The sequence below is a fragment of the Carassius carassius genome, chromosome 28 (assembly GCF_963082965.1).
Source record: "Carassius carassius chromosome 28, fCarCar2.1, whole genome shotgun sequence".
NCBI lineage: Eukaryota > Metazoa > Chordata > Actinopteri > Cypriniformes > Cyprinidae > Carassius > Carassius carassius.
This window is the reverse complement of record NC_081782.1, coordinates 22,001,641-22,021,528: the sequence shown is the minus strand read 5'-3', so window position 1 is coordinate 22,021,528 and position 19,888 is coordinate 22,001,641. Positions and strand designations below refer to the sequence as shown.

Sequence of the window (19,888 nt, the reverse complement as noted above, 5' to 3'; positions counted from 1 at the left end):
TTTTGGGGGAAATAAAGCCACATAGCCAAAGCTATGTATTTACCTAGTTTTTTATAAGTTTTTTTTTTTTTTTTTAACTTTAGTTTACTTTTATATATATATACATTTCAATGTATAAAATCCATTTTAAAAGCTCCATGCTAATTATTTCACTTTTTATTAAATTATGTAAGTAAAATAGTTTGTAACGTCAATTCAATCTGACTTTTGCCTACATTTGCAGCAGTAAAAAATATCTACGGACACTGAAGTAAGAAAACTCTTACAAATAAATAAACAAATACATTTGAAAAAAGCTTAACACAAATTAATTGATAATAGTTGATCATAAATACTATTAAAATCTGTCTTATGTAAATGTAAACAAAATTATCATGAATTTTCAGAGCAATTTCCATGTTGAAAATAAATATTGAGTATTTTTGACCCATGACAGTAACTAGAAGTATCTCATCCTGTCAAACACCTGCTTGATCTGAAACAAACATTCCATGTGTTACTGATAAACTTTGAAAAATATGAGCATTTATAAAATAAAATATTTACCTCTTTTGGCAAACGTTCTGGCAACCATTTAACACTGACAAATATGAATGTATTGTTACTGATAAACTGTGAAAAATGTCAGCTTTGGTAAAATAAAATAAATGTCAATTGCACAAGTAATAATTCTAACAAATTTGGGGGTTAAAATAAATGTTATGCCACAAAGCTAAACGGAAATAAAGCCACTCCTAAGATGAAAATCCCTTCCTCCCTCTCTCTGTCTCTCCCGCTTTTTCTTTCTTTTTGTCTCAGTTCTCTTGGTCAGTGTTGGTAATTGAATAAGAAAGCTTTCAGCTCTAGTATGTGGGCAGCCAGGCAGCTCCACCACGTTCTGAAATGAGCTGTTACAAACAATCAAGATCTGCATCAATTAGTTCTCCTCCTCCATTAAAGGACGCAAGCAGGAGTTACCCAATTATTGTACAACGTTAGTAGTGTCTTTGCCCTGCAGGGAAGCATTGTGGGAACGATTCGCAGATGGTATCATGGTGTCATTTGGCTGGAGTGTTACCTTTATGAGAGTTGCTTTAAGGAACACTGTTATGAGAAAACGATATTCGTATAATCAAGCGATTGTTTGTGTGTGCGACATAGCGAAGGGAAGAACCAGAGGAAACGAGCTACTGTGTGTCAACTTGACAACTTTAAGCAGCTCTGAATGAAATGCCATCAGGATGCCTCTAATTGAAATGTTGCATGTGAAATTAAGTGCATTTACATAATTTAACAAAGGTCCAGTGCTGTAATTAGCATGAGGGAAGGATTCTTTTTTTTCCTTCAAGCTTTTAAATCTGGTAATGCCATGTTATGGTTTGTATCTGAAAAGACTAACTTAACTCTGTTTAATTTGTAACAATGACAAAACATGAACATAATTGACTCATTAATAGCCTATAGGCAATCTTCTTTCTGACTCCCTTCTGCATAGATTTGACAAATTAGGCACATAATCGCTATTCTGTGTTTTGAAGACGGCCCTTATTTTTTACTTATTTTGCATAGCATGAAGATATTGCATTTTGTTCACCAACAAAAGTATATGCCACAATAATTTTGATAGAACTGAATACAAACACACATGCCCACACACACACACACACACACACACACACACACAGACACACACATATTTTATTTTACACACACATATACACATAAAATTTGTAAGAAATTGTAAGGACCAAAAATTCATATTTAGATGTGTTCATTAATTCATTCATTCAGATCTACCAAAAATGTAAAAAAGAAAAATCACACTTTAGCTTGGGTCCAATTCTCGCTATTAACTAACTGTTAACCAAGACTTTGCCTCAATAAACTCCTAATTTTCTGCTTATTAATAGTTAGTAAGTTTAGGTATGCAGTAGGTTCAAGGGATCTTAAATAAGGTCATGCAGAATAATGCATTAATATGTGCTTTATAAGTAATGATAAACAGCCAATATGCTTGTAATATGCATGCTAATAGGCAACTAGATAATAGTGGGAATTGGTCCCTAAATCAAAGTGTAACCAAAAATGTGTAGAAGTCCTGTAACTGATGGCCATTTTTAAAGTCTCTCACTATTAATCACCTTTTTGCCTTCAGTAGTCTTTTTATACTATTCTCTGGTGTATTATTTTCCATGTCATCTTATCAAAAGTTGCATGGATGATAATTATAAAAAAAAAGAAGAAAAAAATGCTGTTTAAAATACTTGTTGATGAAGTCTAACATCTAGTCCTGTGAGCTTTACAAAATTACCATTTCACTTGTTGTTTTGTGCTTTATGCCAAACCTTTATCCTATACCTTTTAAATGATATCAGAATTAAAAACTCACTTGACAAAGGGTTAAGTGAATTAATTGGCACTATTGGTTCACACAGCCAAACCTTCCTAAATCCCATGGAGAAAAGAGACTGTTTTATTTTTGTAATCTCATGTGTTAGATTTAATTTGTGAAAAATCTCATGTGTTAGATTTAATTTGTGTTAAACTTTCAATTATTGTCTCACAGATCCCTCTTTTATAGAAAAGCATTTTGTGCCATGCTGCCTCAGCTTTTACTTCATTACTTATGCAGTAAACCCGACTTAAATAATCCAGTGTGTCTCCATCTCTGTGGGAAGTCAAAATTGGATTTTGTTCTTTGGCTTTCTTCTTTTTTTCTTCCGTTTTTGCCTACTCCCCACTACACAAAAGGAGGACGAGACACAGCAGAAAATCTTTCCTGTTAAACCTCCCACAGTCCCCGAACCCCTGCTTTGTAATGGTCTTATTAGATTTGTATTGTCCAAAGGGGATTGACCCCTTTATGAGGTGTAGGAATTTCTTTTCAGTGCCCATCAGACAAGGTAGTGGAGCGTGGCCGTCCCATCACTGACAATCACTCCTGGATTTGCTTTCTCTTTACCCCCTGTCCCAACAACTATTCGGTAACACCCCTTCTCTCCTCGTGTCCCACAGAGCTGTGCGCAGCCGACTGTGGTGGACATGGCATCTGCGTGGCGGGCAGCTGTCGCTGCGATGAGGGCTGGATGGGAGCCGGGTGCGAACAACGGGCTTGTCACCCACGCTGCAGCGAGCACGGGACCTGCAAAGACGGGAAGTGTGAATGCAGCCCCGGATGGAACGGAGAACACTGCACTATAGGTAAGACGGATGCGCTCGTTTATGTGTGCGTGAAGTTCCGTGACGTGGGGAAGGGGCGGGCGAGGAGGTGTGAGAGAAGCATGCATAATTGAATTTGTGCAACTCGGCATAGCATGAACAGGTTTGCTCAAGGATATGAGGCTTGTCTTCATACATTTTAATGTGGGAATGGTGTCTTTTCATTTCTGCTCATCATTTCCCTCCTTTCTTATTCTCTCTGTCGTTCCTTTCGATTAGTTCATTTTAAACACAAACATTTGCATTGCACAAGCAGAGCAGTCACTGGAAAGACATTCTCTATGTTAGGAAATGAAACTGCGAAAACATTAAAACATTCATTATTTTTGGAGTTTTGTTTGGTAAGGAAATCAAGTTAGACATTTTGGCTTTGATTTAGTTTTATTTGAACTAAAAAGAAATGAGAGACTGAAAGTAAGGGATACTGTATCATAAAATCTCTGTCACACACTCTCTCAAATGATTTGTCGCTCTTATTAAATACATGGTTCAATAAATAATTACATTTATTAACCCTACTGTATCATACTATATATATTTGTTATTCAGTATGAAAAAAGCATCTAGTTTTATGCACACATCTTTTTTATCATTCAGTGTTTACAAAAATTATAGTCGAAGATTAAGATATTAAGATATTGTAAATTATTTGGATTCTTTAGATGTTTAGTTGAAAAACACATTTTGGTAACAGGTTGCAAAGAATTAAGGTTATGTAAAAACCCAATTTTGTACCTTATTTGTTGAAAGTGCTACCTAACCCTAACGTACCCCTTAATTCACAGAGATATAATTTGGTAGCACTTTATTTTTCAGTCCTGTTCCTCATGTACATACTATGTACTTATTAAAGTAAATACAATAACTATGTAATAACTAGGTACTAACCCTGAACCTACCCCTAAACCTAACCCTACCCCATGTAGTTCCCTTTTATTACCTTTGTTATCTAACTTTGTTAGATAAATACACTGCAAGTACACTATAAGTACATGTAAGTACACATACTATAAAATAAAGTGCAACCTATAATATGGTTGATAACAGTGTTGCGCCTAACACCATCTTAATTGTAACTCTAAAATTTGATTGGTGGATTGGAATGGTGTCTTGGAAATCACATTAAGTTCTTGACTTTTGTTTTCCATCTCAGCTAAAGAATATGAATGGGCCAATAAACAGTCTGTTCTGTGAGACTGACTCACAGTGTTTCTGTCTCAACATCATTGTGTCTCTCTGGTCTACGTTTTGTTTCTCACCCTCTCAGTCTTATCCAAAAACATTCATGACATATCTGCCCTGTTAAAGGAATTTACATACTCTTATCTGATATTGTATATTTTTAGGTTATTAGTCAGTGGTCCAAAAAAGAAAAGACTCCTCAGAAAACAGCTTCTCATAAAACAACAGAGGTGAACAAAGCAAAGAAAATGGTTTCTATTTTCATCTTATAAAGTTCCTGATCAGTAAAACCAGAAATGCGGGAGTATTGTTATTTATTAATTTATTTCTGGGGCCAGTGAACTAGTATTCCATCTTTTAATATTCACTTGATACATTATTGATGTTCTTCATGCATGTACCATAGCAGGGATCATATTTCTCATAAAGCGTGCACCATTAAAGGCGGTAAGTGTGATGGTCCATGATGTAATGTACAGAATGTTTGACAGATGACGTGTTGCCTCTCCACTTCTGTTTGGATTAGAATGTGGTCATCTCATCAGTCACATGTCCTTTCTTTATAAGCTTTTGACATCATTACACAGTCTTAAACAAGTCTTAAACCTGAAGGATGTACTTTTATATACTGTATAAAAATATTTATGCAATTTGTTTGCAAATTATAATGGTGACATTTTCCAAAAAGTCTGCATGTAATACATTCTGAAAATATTTATTATGCATTATGCATCCAATTGTAATAAGTGTCGCCAAAAAATCTCCCACCTGTAATACATGTTCTGATAAACTGAGACTTCTCTCTACATCTGTTTTCATCCCTCTCTTTCTCTACCCTGTCACACCATACCTTTAACTTTCTCCCAGCCTGTGATGTGACGTGTTGCTTTATGCATGTTATTGTCCTTGCCATAGCTTTTGCAACCCCTGTGTTTCTGTAAATGTAGAAGTCTCGAGCAACTAGCCCATGCCTCTAGCTGTCTGTGTCTTGTCATGGAAGCAGCACTGTTCAAAACCTCCCTTATATGTCCTTGTCTTTTATCTCCCCCTAAAGCTCACTATCTGGATAAGGTAGTGAAAGGTATGGCACTCCTCCTGTCCTATCTTTTCTTCCTCTCTCATGTTCTGTCATCAATCATATTTCCATTAGCCCATCCTTCATAATGCTCATCCTGAAAGAATTGCGCTTCAATTTCATTCAGCCCATGCTTCATGCCACACTAACCACAGTGCTCTCCGCATCATGCTGCTGTTGTTCTACGATATCCAATGCGCTACTTTGCCACCTTGCCACTTAGCACCTTTGTGCCCGCTGAGTGGGCGGCACGATAGCTGGAGCGTCTCCTTACCTGCCACATCCCTGCTATGGAACTCAAGGGGATGGATGGCCCACAGGATCCAAAGTCACAGACCTTGCCAACCGGCGCCATGCATAATGGATGTTCAATGCAGCTGTGTAGTACAGCAGAGGGGGTTCTGGAGGAGGGGTGGGGGTTCTGAGAGGTGCTGAAGCGGCAGCCTCTCTAATTAAAGCACGCTATGCACCGGTGATGCCAGGGCCCCGAGCCGCCCACACCCCCTACCTGCTCTTGTATTTCCTTTGATGTCTCTGGTTTTCTTGCTCTGTGAGCCCACCCTTTCCCTCCCTTTCTCCCCACATAGAGAGGCTGTGTGGCTAGCGAGAACTGCAGGGGTCGCGCGAGGCGGTCTATGGCCCTCCGGAGCTGTTTCAGTCTGATGAGCGGTTGCGCTCCACAGGGGCCTCTCTCTGAAAGGGCTGCCAATTATGCTGAACTGCTGCCAGCAGAGTACAGATCTTTATTTATTTATCTCTTTAATAAGCATTCAGAACAGACCATTCAGACGTCTCACAACTGCAGACTGTGCAGCTGTTTGTCTGTTTGGGTGTTTAAGGAGGAACCTGCTGTCTACTGGGCAGGCTTATCCTTTGCTTGTTAGCAAAGCATATAACTTTCACAGCCTGCCTTGTAGCACAAAAAGATAAACCTTACACCGATATGAGGTCAGCTGGCGCCTGTGAATGCAAGTACATGTGCCTTACTCGTCCTCAAAGTGCACACTTTGTTGACATAGCATTGTGTGGACTTTTTAGTAGTACTCGAATGAGAAGTCCAAAGCATCAAGTAGGTGTAAGTCCTGCAAAAGAGAAACCAAACTGTGCAGAGTGGGACATGCTTTTGCTTGAAGAGTTTAGCTTCAGCACGATCCAGTACACCTGGCTGGAACTTTCGAGCAAGCATATTGACCTTGATTTATTGGTTCTGGTGTGTTTAATTGGGATTAGGACTTAAAATCTGTAGGATGGTGGTCTATTCGTCCAAAAGCATGTTTAAACCGTATCATGCAAGTCATCAAAATTGCTATTTGGGATTCTTTACCTAAGAGTATCATAGCTCACCCTGCCAGAGCATGTGCTCTAACCACTATGCAACAGCTCCATTGCTCTTTCTTATATTTGCATGACATTGTGCTGATCTGTGCAGCTATTTAATTATGTAAGTCAGCATTACAGCCCAATTTCTTGATGGATTCTCCAATTAGATGTAGACTTTTTTTTTCTTGGGTCAGATGCTGCTAAATGTACTATCAAATATCAGTTATTGAGGCACAGCTGTCTTGGAACATTGAGCATAGCATCATCATGATGCACAAAGCCTAGATGAAAACACTGCATGCCATTCCCCATTGAGCCATCTTTAGAAATGATCATGGCTTTTAGAGGCATCTCGGATTTCTTTCTTATCAGGCATCCTCCACCGTTCTTTCTCTATACAAACTCCCACTCTCTCTCTCTCCCTTCCTTTAGTCTCTATGATGTTCGAGCGGTGGCTGTGCTAACTGTCGCTGACAAAATAGGTCAGCTCAGACATCTTGGAGAGCGGCTCTTGGCTTGTGAAAAACATGTCAGGATTTTACGTTCGATGGCACAGGGTTTCTCGTCTTTCGTCTATGTTTTCATCTTAGGAAATGGAATTGGACAGGAAGCTGATAAGTGGCAGTGAGGAGAGGAGGAAACAGATGACAATGACAGACATTTTACGCTGTTGTATGGAGTGTACCATGTCTGTAGGACCGTGTGCCACCTGTGCTATCTACATCCTGTCAGCATTAACCACCCTGCTCAAGCACAGCCCTGCAAAATCCTATTTTCAAATGTGTCATGACATTCACATTATTGGAATAAAACAGAATATGGCGCTTATGGTCTCCACATTTAAGACTAGTCTACTATCTAAAGTTAAGGTTTTTAGTTGTATATTACCCAAGAAACACTGTGGTTATCCATATTGCTGTTTTTTTTCAGGTTAGACTTTGCCTCTACCTTTCTTGCATCTCATTGTCTTGCCTCTTTTTCTTGCGCTCTCTCTTTCTCTTTAGAGCTGAGTTCTGCATCTATTATACAACACTAATGAGAATGTATTGATCTGGATGAGCTCTGCAGTATGAGTGTGCCTCTATAACGGCTATAAAGGTGTATCGGTTAATCACCTGAAGTTATCATTTTAGCACTCTTTTGACCCACAACCCTACATTTTGACTTTTTCGTCTGGTAACTAGGCCTTGCAACATCTTGTATGTTATAGCTTAATTTTTGTTTTGGTGAAAAGCCCCCTCTGTAATGTGTATGCTCTGCTTTTGTGTGCACAGAGGGCTGTCCTGGTCTGTGCAATGGCAACGGCAGATGCACGCTGGGTAATAATGGCTGGTACTGCGTTTGTCAGCTTGGCTGGCGGGGACCAGGCTGCGACACATCAATGGAGACGGCATGCAGTGACGGCAAGGACAATGACGGAGGTACAACACAAACAACACGCTGCCTTGACATTTATTATGAAGATTTAACAGTCTTTGCTTGGGTCTTTTCTTTTCTCCTCTCTTCGCTTCTCTTTTAATTCTATTGCCTACACTAGAGTTTACTTATGAGGCCTGCGCTGCTGTCAGTTTGTCACTAAGAACACTAAGATCTAGAGTTTGCCTTGAGCACCTTCATTGAGCTAAAAGCTTGCAGCTCTTTAAATAGCACCGAAAATCAGACCTTCCCTGTGGGCCACTTGTAGAAGAGTGAGTTGTTTTAGTCAAAATCATAGGCTTTAAGTTCCCAGAGCTAAAAGACATACCAAGTCCATATCACCTAGCCTCTGTTTCCCAGCAAGCAACAGCTTATAACCGACCCCCTGCCAAGCCTCTAAATCAAAGGTAGCCTTGTCCTGTCACAAACCACACTGAGCATAAAACATCTTTGCACTGAAGAGCACACTCCTTGGAGAGATCACATTTCATTGTTCTGCTATAGTTACCAAATCCCTGGTTTTATCACTGACTAGCATTTGATGCAACTACAGATGTGAGGTGCTTTTGTGACCTTCCTAAATAATTGCTTTTTAGATATTGACATGAAAACAGCAAAACCCGGTTGTGAGGGTATCCAGATAAAAGGAAAAGTTAGGCATACCTAACTAAAACGACGATAACATGTAGAATACAAATAAGAATGTGCTAGCACATATGCTAGTTGTAACCCTGAGAGCACACATACATCTCGCAGACGTCTATTTGACATCTGCATTTACATCTACAAGACATATTATTTTAGAGTGTTTGCTCATCTGCAATTGGAGTTTTCCTATCAGATGTCAAATAAACATATTAGATGTCTTTAAGATGTTTACGATTTAGAATGTTTGTATAACTGACATCTTAAAGATGTGTGTATACTGCAGATGCTTTCCAGATCAAGAGATCTTTTAACAGATATCTTGCTATCTGGGAAAGTCAATTGAAAGTCAATTGGTGGTACTATTGCAGTGACTGAAACAAGCAGTATTTACGCTTCCACCAGGAGAGGTGTTATTTTTATAATTTGGCCCATCTGGTCAGAGAGGTTCCTGAAAGTAGAGAGAGAGGAAGAGAGAGAGATATTAGAGAATAAGAAATGACCCACTTCAGTACATTAAAGGGTTCCTCTCAGCATGGCCTGAAGTCCTGAATTATTTCAGCTGAATTACAGGAGGGAGAGGCTGAGCTGCTTGTAAAGGTGTGGAAACTGTTGGAAAGGGGGGGGTGAAAGAAGCAGCCAGACTGGCTCTAACTTACTGCAGTAACGCAGCTGTAGGGCACAGAAAGCTATCCAAAAGAGGCAGTTATTTCTCAGAAGTTTTCAAGATCCTGCTAACAGTTCGCCCATGTTCGTCTTGGGACAGTTCAATCTTTTTAATTTCCTTTAAAGATACTGACCTTGGGGAATGACGTTAGCTTGGACAAAATAAGCATGTTGAAAGGCATCTGTGCACCAGGTTCTGAACATTTTTGGTAACCAGGTTTAACTGGTCAGGCTGGTCTCTGAAACATTCACGGGTGTGTTTGTCCACAGTTTGGGTCTAATAAGGCCCTATACCTACTCCCTTAACCCTGCCCTAATTGAATCTGTTAATGTGGCACCTTGTCTACGGTGGTCTACGACCTCTGATCAACTTGAACAAGCTGATCCACCTCAGGAAACCAAGTCCACCAGCTTGGAAGTCTATCTGTTCAACCACCTAAATTAACTTTGTATAGTTAGAAACTATGTATATCCAGTCACTACTAAGTGAAGGCAGTTTATAAGCAGATAAATTGTTTTTTCCATTGCATCAAAGTAATTTTGTGGAAAAAAAACACTGATTAATTTTCTGACACTACATTCCCATTATTAAAGATTAAACCTCTCTCTATCAGATGGGTTGATGGACTGTATGGACCCAGATTGCTGTTTGCAGACATCGTGCCACACCACTTCTCTGTGTGTGGGCTCTCCTGATCCACTGGATATTATCCAGGAAACCCAGATCTCTTCCACTCTGAGTACTCTGCAGTCCTTTCACCAGCGTGTCCGCTTCCTGGTGGGCCGGGATAGCACCCACGTCATCCCTGGCACCAACCCCTTCGATGGCATGTAAGTGTTTCTTGAGTAATGGTTTCAATTTTTTTATTTATTTTTTATTGCACTTTCTTGCAGTTTAAGTTGTATTTTCCATACTTCTCCCAAATCCCAATTCCCCATAGTGGTAATATTTAGATCAATCAGTAACTATAAGTAGATGCTGTCAATCCATCTACAGCTCTTGTTCCTGTAAACAAACAGGGCATGGGGCTCATCCCAAGGTGCCCCAAAGATGTTTGGTATGAGAGAGCAGTGCTGTCACTGTCTGATCCCATGTGACTTTTCATCTTTTGCCTCCATTTTGTGGCGTTCCCTTTTTATCTGTAAACAATACCTAGATTGAATGCCACTTTTGCATTTGCATCCCACTCGTGCACTGGTCTCGTCCCTCTCTCTCCTTGTGTTCCCAGTTGAAATGAGCACAAAAGACGATACCAGAGACTTGGGAAAAAGTTGTGCTCCTTTGAAATGTCGTAGAGTATCCCCACATTTCCTTTCATGAAAGCAGAGCTGACATTTCAAAGGCAAAAATGAAAACATAACAAGCAAATGAGTATCTTTTTGTGCTCTCCATGGAGAATGTCTCTAATGCTGTCGCCCAGGGTGCGTTGATGTTTTTATTCATATCTCCATAAGGCATAATGTGCCAAACAGGTCTACGATTCAAAGCCTTCTGTTTTTGCTTTGTTCATTAGGTAACTCGAGAGGAAATTTCTTGTTTAGAGGGGTTTTGGATCAGTGAACAGTCCTTCCCTGAACTATGGTGAGCAGGGTATTGTTTTTACATCTCTTAACTGGCCATTTCCCATAGTTCAATTCAGACTCTGGACCAAATGGCCTTTTGCTTTGCGTGACTGATCTTCTGGCAAATATGGTCTCCCTTTGTCTAATTTGCGCTGTCCTAATGAGACTCTGATCACTTCAAAGCTGTCCAGCGCTGTCCTTCCTGCACCATTTCAGTCCTATCTGCCAGACGTTCTTCCATTGCATAAATCACTGTGCCCTCAATCAAGATGTGTCAGAGTGTCCGATGCACATAACCTCATGCAAAGATGAAACACTGGACTTTGTTTGATATTGCCTTTTGTGCACGTCACCCGGTATTCATGAAATGATCTTGTAATACCCAGTGACATTTTTCCAAGGTGACATTTTTTGCGACGCTCTGTAGGGAGTCTCCCGATACACTCTTCATTATTTCAAGACGGGAGTCTCGGCCTACCTTTCATCACCATCATCTCCCAAGAAAAAAAATAGACATAAATAATTATAAGCCATAGAAGTCGGCCAGCAGCTGCAAGATCGGAGACCTCAATTCACCTAAAAATATCAGGGATGATATATTATTTATTACCTCTTAGTTCTTCCACCCACTGACAGATATGAGACCGGCTGATAGCAGCCCAGATGGACCTCTAAGACATAGCCACAGTCGGTCTAAAAGAGCCCCTTGCCATCACCTGATCAGGCTTCTTTATTGATTCCACAACCACCTCTGCCTGCACAGAGACAGGACAAAAATCCACATGTCCAACCACAAGAAAGTAACACGGCTGGTAATGATCAAAGTCACCCTTCATCCCTGTTTTACAAGGTTCACCTGTCTAAAACTTTTAGAATGTTCTTCCAATGTTCTCTAACTTCTACAGCATGTGCTCTGTTTATCTGAACACCATGAATCGCACAAAAGAATAAATGTGTTTGCTTGGAGTTGTTTACCTGCTGCATATGAGTGTGCTTAGCCCCTTTTACCATCATGTGGAGATGGAGAAGAGGAGCAGCCTGAGATGGCCCATTATTTCTCTCCATTTAGCCTATTTAGAACATGTTGCAGTTTCTGTGAAAGGGAAGAACTGCTGTATGCTGAAATAATGCAAGAGAGGGAGCATGTTTTTATGTTTAGCCCCTCTCACTAAGTTTTTAAAGTAATTAGCAGTGTTTGCTATGGCATAACACCATGTTTGTTTACAGGAACGAGGGCCGCAGATGAACTGACAGCATCTTCTGTAAAAATTAGGAACATTGATGCTTTTGGGTTGTTGCTAATGCTTAGCAATGCCCTGATAATGACCCTAGTTTCATATGGCGCTTTTCCACTGCATTGTATGATATGATACGGTTCACTTTTGGGGGGTTTTCCACTGGGAACAGTACCTGGTCCCTGGTACTTTTATTAGTACCACCTCATTCGAGGTTCCTAGTGATGTTGTAACCAAAACGTGACGTGTAAACTCTGCTGATCACGGATTGGCCGGAGAGAATCGTCACTCCCTGTGTGCGTCACTGATCTTGCAACACAAACACAACATAACCGCTAGATTTAAATCAGCACAGCCAGCGAAGGATCGAAGACAACTGATTTGAACCAGTGCACCTTTTTTTAACAACCAAAAAGTGGCTGTTTCATTGTATGCTGAGGAAGTACAGACGTTCCTCTCGTTTATAGCAGAGGAGCGGATCCAGCGAGAGCTTAATGCGGCAACACAGAATGAAAAAAAATTTCAGGAGTGGCAGCAGTAGAGGCGGCACAACTATAACGATGTGAATAATCCCACCCACTCTAAAGTGATACTAAACTGTAAACCGAGCCGTACCGTACTGAGCCGTGCCGAGCCAAGTCGTACCACGCAGTCGAAAAGCGCCAAAAGTGGCTGTTTACATATGCAAATCTAATTAGCTTGTTAGCTTCACAGTGCTAAAGAAACTTGCTGCAACTTTTATTTGATAAATCTGCTTCAATGGAGTTTGCAAACATTAATTTTGACCATCAAATATTTAGCCTTTTTTTTTTTGCCTTTCCCAAACGCACAAGCATTCAGACCACTCTGTATGTACAAAAATGCTTCTTAGTGCTCCCAGAAGCTGCCTCTCAGGACAGTTTAGTGTGCTTTCCTTCATTGTTATTTAAGATGTCTCTTCTAATATCAAGTCAGACACAACCTACAATTTGCTTCTATTACGTGGTTGTCAACGCAGCGCTACACAAGGTGATATCTCTGTTGTTTATAAACCTCCTTCCGCTTTTATCTGCTTTTTTAAGAATAGCGTTTGCTGAATAAATGAACTTTTTGTCTAAACCACTTCACTTTTCTTCCTTTATCTTCTTCAGATCCATTTATTGTCCATATTTAAATCATTTGTCATGGAGTTGTTGAATCAGCTTGGCGTATTTCGCTGTGGCTCAGTTCCACTCAGTGCACCCTGTGAAAACTTGCATAGCTGCCCCTTCTGAATGGGAATACTCTAAATCAAACTGTCACCTCAAGCAATGTTGTAGATAGACAAAAGCTTTACACATTATCTTTCTCTCTCCCTTTCTACCTTTCCACCCTTTTATTTAGTAATCTTTCTTTGTCACTTGTTCAGTCTCTATTTTCTATTCTACTTGAGTTCGCTCGTGGTCTGATAATAGACATTGTGGTGGGGCTGTGCACTTGTGCGCTATCTCTACTAGCATTGTTTACAGGGACGCAGAGCTGAGCCAAGGACTGCTGAAGGTGAGAGGCTGTTTAAATTAGCATAAAGTTAGCCTCCCTGGGACAGGGATATTGTTGGTTCTGTGATCTTGCCCGCAGTAAGGACAGGAAGGGGCCAGCCTCTTAAACACCAGTGTTAATTGTTCCGCTACTTGGCAAATGTTTAATACCTAATACCTTCTTAGAAACAGCCCCAATGTGTAATTTTTTTCCTAGGTGCTTTTTTCTTTAACCTAGCTGATGTGTATATTTTTTTGGATGTTAAGGTACTTTAATATCATATTTTACTTCATAGGCCATTTCTTGTACAATTCTTGATTTCTGGCTTTCAGTTATATCAGATCACATGATATGCCTATTATTCAATCAAATTAATTAAAGATATTAGATCATGTGGCAGGCGAAATGTCTGGACTTACAAAATGTGACAGCTCTAATATTTGTGTAATAGTTTCAATATATATTTGCATTTTTTTTGTCCTTTGTAATCTCCGGCCTGAGCAGCATGAAGCCTGATTTGAAAAATCTCTAATGCTATGAGTCAGAAGTTGTGTCAAGCGGGGAGTTGTTTTTAAGAGTGAGGATTTTAAGAATCAGTGTTTGACTTTTTCATATCGATCAGTAAGTCGGAGCTCCTGAGGCAGACAGATAACATCAGATAGAGGCAGTTTCAAGCACAGATATCTGCTGTGACTGAAAGCACTCATACCTCCGCATTGTTCTCTCAAACAGCAGGAATGGCACAAACACTATGCCTTTTTTTTTTTTTGCTCTTATCTTTTGCTTCTCGGATTGGAAACTCCACTGAGGTTTCCTCAGAACTTTGGGATTCATTTAATTTATTATATGTGTTTACAAATAGCATCTAATGATTTTCTACACTCTAAAACCACATGATCTGTTTTACTCCGTATGATTTTACTTTTTTAACCTCACAGTCATGCCTGTGTTATCCGGGGACAAGTGGTGACTTCAGATGGGACTCCGTTGGTTGGTGTAAATATCAGCTTCATTAACAGACCAGCCTATGGGTATACCATCACCAGACAGGACGGCAGGTAAGTTATAGCATGGGATGAAATGGTGTTTAAAGATCTGGGTAGCAATTCAAATGTAAATATATTGAACTTTTTTTCATATCACGATCATTATGCATGCACCTTTAACCCACATCTGTGCATGTTAACTGCTTTCTGTATGGCAGAATGCTCTATAATATGCTGGAAATAAAATTGGAGGACAATTTTATTCGCAGCACACCATTGCAGATTTTGCCTGTTTGCTTGGATGGTGGTTTCTGTAGCCATAAACAATCTTCCATCTCCCTGGCTCTCTGTATTTTTTCCCTCTCTTTGCTCGTAAACACATGGTCACCCTCCCATAACAGCCCATCAAACACTGCAAGAACAGACTCGGTACGGCATGAAATCACCAGTGCACCTGTTTGCTTGCTTAAAAATGGGAAAGCTCTCTTAACTGATTTTGTTTGTAGTGGTCTGTTCTATACTGGTGCCTTTACTTTTTCAATTACTTCTTTGTCCACTTCCAAAGAGGTCCCTCTGGTTCTCTGCCAACCACTAGAGTATGAATGACCAAGTAGCATGCTGTGGATATTCATGTAATACAAAATTTTTGCAAAAGTCAGACTCTGGACATCCTAGAAGCCATTTATTATACATCTGCTTTGATGCATTGAGAGTCCCTTACGCAACCCTGATCTCCTGAAGGAGAGAGCAGAATGCTGTGTCACGTCACATCAAGAATCAATGAACTATAGATGGCAGACTTAGAAGAAGTCACATGTTAATAATGTAGTGGAAGTCATGAGAGATTCAATACTCCTTGGAACCATATATTATAACATTTCAATATTTTATTCTATATAATAAAAAGAAGGTTTGGGGGGTCCAGCTAACAAACTAAGAATGTTTAATTAATATTACCACTAAGTTATTTTTAACATTATTAATGTTCTAAGAATGTCAAAAAGTTCATTCTATTCTAAAACATTATATTTTGTCATTTTTTTCATTATCATTTATTCAATTTGAACTTGACTTTTGAATGTTCTCTTAACCATCTGAAACAAGTAGTAAGTAATGTAAAAAAAAAAAAAAAATAATAACAATTACATAAATATCTAACTAAAATGGTCCATGAACAATTATAAATTATGTTTCTGTGCTAACATGTTGAAAACATTCAGAAAGAACAGATAACATTATTGGAAGAATGTCTGTTCATTACTTTGAGAGAACCTTGACAGAATGTTCTTGCCAGAAAATTTTGAGAACATTCGCTGTCCCTGGGATAGTGGTAGCTAAAAAAAGAAAGAAAAACTGGAATAAATCCTAGGCAAACTATATGCTGGAAAGATAGCAGGCTTATTTTTAAGTAGTTTGCTAAGCTAATTGGTGGATAAGTTAACAGGATGCTAAGCTGAACAGCTAGGCTAATCAACTATCCTGCTGAAAAAAAACAGCATAGTTATGTTTTGACGCTGGGATGCTGGTTTAGTTAAGAGGACTAGAAGTGGGTGGCTTCAACCTGTTTGGGGTCTAAAGCCATCAATCTGGCTAACCCCTTTGGGTTAGCTCTGCGTCCCTTCAAAGTGTGCACTGAAAGGCTGAATGCACTTATAAAGTGTGTCACCCTTGCCTGAGGTGCTGTGTGATTGATAACAGGCCTGTGAATCGCTCATCGATTGGCATGGCAGCCTTTAGGGCCGTATGTGTGCCCGTGTGATGGTTATATGTTTGTGCACATCTTTCATCGCATGTGACTGGCTAGCTAGCTGTTTCTGCAGATTAGCGTGCACTCTACACAGCTGCATAAAAACGCACACAGGCTGTCTCTCGCAGACACTCCCTAACAAGCACGCTCTGTTCAAACTCCCACAGCGCACAGACAAATTCTCATTGCTCTCATTTTAGCAAGGGCACGACAACAAGGGCAAAGCAGACCTTTGTTTATCAGCCGTGCCAATGAAAGCTCTGTGAATAGCCATCTGGGATATGTAGTTGAATTAATGTTCAAGCAGCGTGAGGTGTGACTACAGATGCACGCCGCATCTCTGCCAACCCTGAGAACAAAGACACAGTACAGTGCATTCTGCGAGTCCACGTATCACATAATTGCTAATCGGCTGTTTGTGTTGTAGGCGTATTTGGCACTAAAGTGCATTTTTGCTTTCATTTCTACCAGAGCGTGTTGTAAAGGTGTCTCCCCATGATGATACACAAGAAAGCAGATCAGAGTAGCATTCTGGGTTTGTACACAATCAGTCATCTAGTGAGCCGCACACACGATAGCCTGCATACAGCATCCTGTTTCGTTTCTGTTTAGCGGCGTCAACAACAGAGCTCTCTGATCAGAGTGACTCTATATGCAGAGTGTGTTCTGCCATTGTAGCATTGTTGTAAAGTTATGTTAGCGCAGACAGCTTCAGATTCACAGATCAATAATACTTTACCCTTCCCTTAAATGTCATTTCCCCTCTCACCTCCTTCATCAAAGCACAACAAAGACGTTCAGCGGCATACGCACGGCTACTGCGGCGAAGAGGAATCTTGCCAGTTTATTCCCCAAAAGAGAATAACGACATCACACACCACCCATTCATGCGGATTTTATTAATGCAAATTCAAAAGCACAGTGTATTAGACTGAGCCAGTGGTTCATTGTATTCCAGTCACATTGTGGAGCTGCCAGATAAAAACCGTCCCAACTAACTGAAGCCGAGTCCTTTTCAATTGAATCCTGTCATTTAGAGAAACATAATGAATTAAAACCTTTATTAAGTCTGGTTTTGATGACAGTAGAGAGTAATAATGAATAATGTTGATTAAAATGTTAGTAAATGGCATTATGAGATAAGGAAATGCCATTGCAATTTCATTGAATAGGAAATCAAAACACCATTTTCAAGGGTGTGATGGTTGGCATACTTGAGCAAATAACTGTACTTAATGAATCAGATCCACACACTCTAAATTCTGACATGTATAAATGGAATAATTCAACTGATTAGTAGATGTAGAGAATTATGGTATGGAAAGTATAGACACTTATAAATAATTAATGTTTATCTCAAAATAATAGTTCATCCAATTATGAAAACTCTTTCATAAGAGTTAAGGCATAAGTGTAAATAGCCTCAAAAGGTAGTTGAGTAATTGACATGCATTAAAAAAAAACACATCATTTTGGGTCCGTGTAGCTTCCATTAATGATGAAATATGCAGGTCAAATTAACCTCCAAATATCATAATCGTAATAAATTTTGTATGCACATTCAACAACAATTCAGATCGTTAAAACACCATAGGTTAGCCTTTATTTGTGAGAACTCAAAATGGGTCAGTTTGCAACATAATATAAGGGGAAGAGTAATTTTAGGATAGAAGTTTTACTTAAGACGACAACGGTGATCATTAATGGATAGTTCTTTGTGGGGCTTAAACCCAACAACCTTGCGGTTACCAACCCAGATTTTGATAACCACAACTGCAAAGTTAAATTTTCTAAAAGAAGACTACTTTATATTCTAACATTATTGAAAATGAATGAATGGCTTTATCACAGTCGCTGCTCCATGTCTAACTGTACATGTTGTCTTTTCTTCAGCTTTGACCTGGTGAGTAACGGGGGTGTGGCTGTAGCCCTGAGGTTTGAGCGCGCTCCATTCATCACTCAGGAGCACACCTTGTGGTTGCCGTGGGGACGCTTCTTTGTCATGGACACCATCGTGATGAGACATGAGGTCAATGACATCCCCAGCTGTGACCTGAGCAGCTTCAACCGTCCCATGCCCATCGTCCTGCCTGCCCCGTTGACAGCATTCGCCGGGACCTGCGTCGAGAGGGGCAACATCGTTCCAGAGATCCAGGTGATAAGCTATAGAGAGGAAGTGAAAAATGTTACAATTCTAAATGTGTACGATTGATCAGTTAATGCAACCAAAACCATGAGGGCAGGGCAACATAATTTTGACAAATAATATCCAATTTTATGTATTCCCTCTCTATATAATTACCCCCACTAAATGTTCTGGAAAATGCATCAAGATACAAACATACTAAATGAAAATATAAAGTTTTAAATCCATGTTACTGTAGGTCATTTATACATACATTCATTTGTTTATTTTTTTTTTCACGATTATGACTTTATGATAATAGGAAATTTCAGATTTGACAGGAATTGAAGTGGGCGAGAAGAGGGGGGTGGGATCGGGAAGGTCCTCCAGCCAGGATTTGAACTCAAGACACCCGTAGCACAACAGTGCTACATGTAGGCATGCTTCCCACAAGGCTATCAGCACTGACATATATTCATTTTTTATTTTATGTTTGTACTCCATAATTCCAGTTAAATGACAGACTTCTAGATTTTTCTATTATTTTGGCCTCGTAAACTCTGCCTCTTTTCTTACTATTCTTCTTACCATTCTGATCTACCACTATCTAATCAACAACCAATGGATAAAGTCCAACACTTTTTTAACTCAAATGTACGTCACAAGTTTTTTCATGACTTTAATTACATTTTCAATTACAATTTGTGTATTTAAAAAGCTTGTTTTTTGTTTGTTTTTGTTTTACTATATTTTTGTCTTCATTTTAACTTTTAAGAATAATGTATTTAAACAGTCTGATACACGTTTAGTCTGACAGTTACAAACCGTTAAGAATTCTACGGCTGTCTCAAACAGATGAAAAAATTTGGTAATTTGCCAGAATTGATCCCAGACTAGTGGTGCTTCGTAATGATTTTCTGATAGACAGCAGCGGCATATACCGTATTTTCCGGACTATAAGTCGCACTTTTTTTTATAGTTTGGCTGGTCCTGCGACTTATAGTCAGGTGCGACTTATTTTATCAAAATGAATTTGACATGAACCAAGAGAAAACATTACCGTTTACAGCCACGAGAGGGCGCTCTATGCTGCTCAGTGCTCCTGTAGCCTACACTGAAAACAAGGTGCGCCCTCTCGCGGCTGGAGACGGTAATGTTTTCTCTTGGTTCTAAATAAATGCGACTTATACTCCAGTGCGACTTATATATGTTTTTTTTCTCATCGTGGCGTAT

At 39.5% G+C, this 19,888-nt stretch overlaps 1 protein-coding gene across 11 annotated transcripts in view; it reads left to right on the top strand.

Moving 5' to 3' along the window:
* The window catches only part of LOC132108203 (teneurin-4), a 214,804-nt gene that overhangs the window by 140,053 nt on the left and 54,863 nt on the right, over positions 1 to 19,888 (top strand). For 6 of the 11 annotated variants that reach the window (XM_059514830.1, XM_059514829.1, XM_059514826.1 and 3 more), the window contains 6 exons: positions 2,995 to 3,180; positions 5,435 to 5,461; positions 8,050 to 8,196; positions 10,117 to 10,333; positions 14,736 to 14,855; positions 18,424 to 18,685. In XM_059514830.1, coding sequence (XP_059370813.1) covers positions 2,995 to 3,180; positions 5,435 to 5,461; positions 8,050 to 8,196; positions 10,117 to 10,333; positions 14,736 to 14,855; positions 18,424 to 18,685 — 959 coding nt within the window. The remainder of the gene's footprint in view (positions 1 to 2,994; positions 3,181 to 5,434; positions 5,462 to 8,049; positions 8,197 to 10,116; positions 10,334 to 14,735; positions 14,856 to 18,423; positions 18,686 to 19,888) is intronic. The other 5 variants (XM_059514832.1, XM_059514825.1, XM_059514824.1 and 2 more) reach the window with 1 other exon arrangement.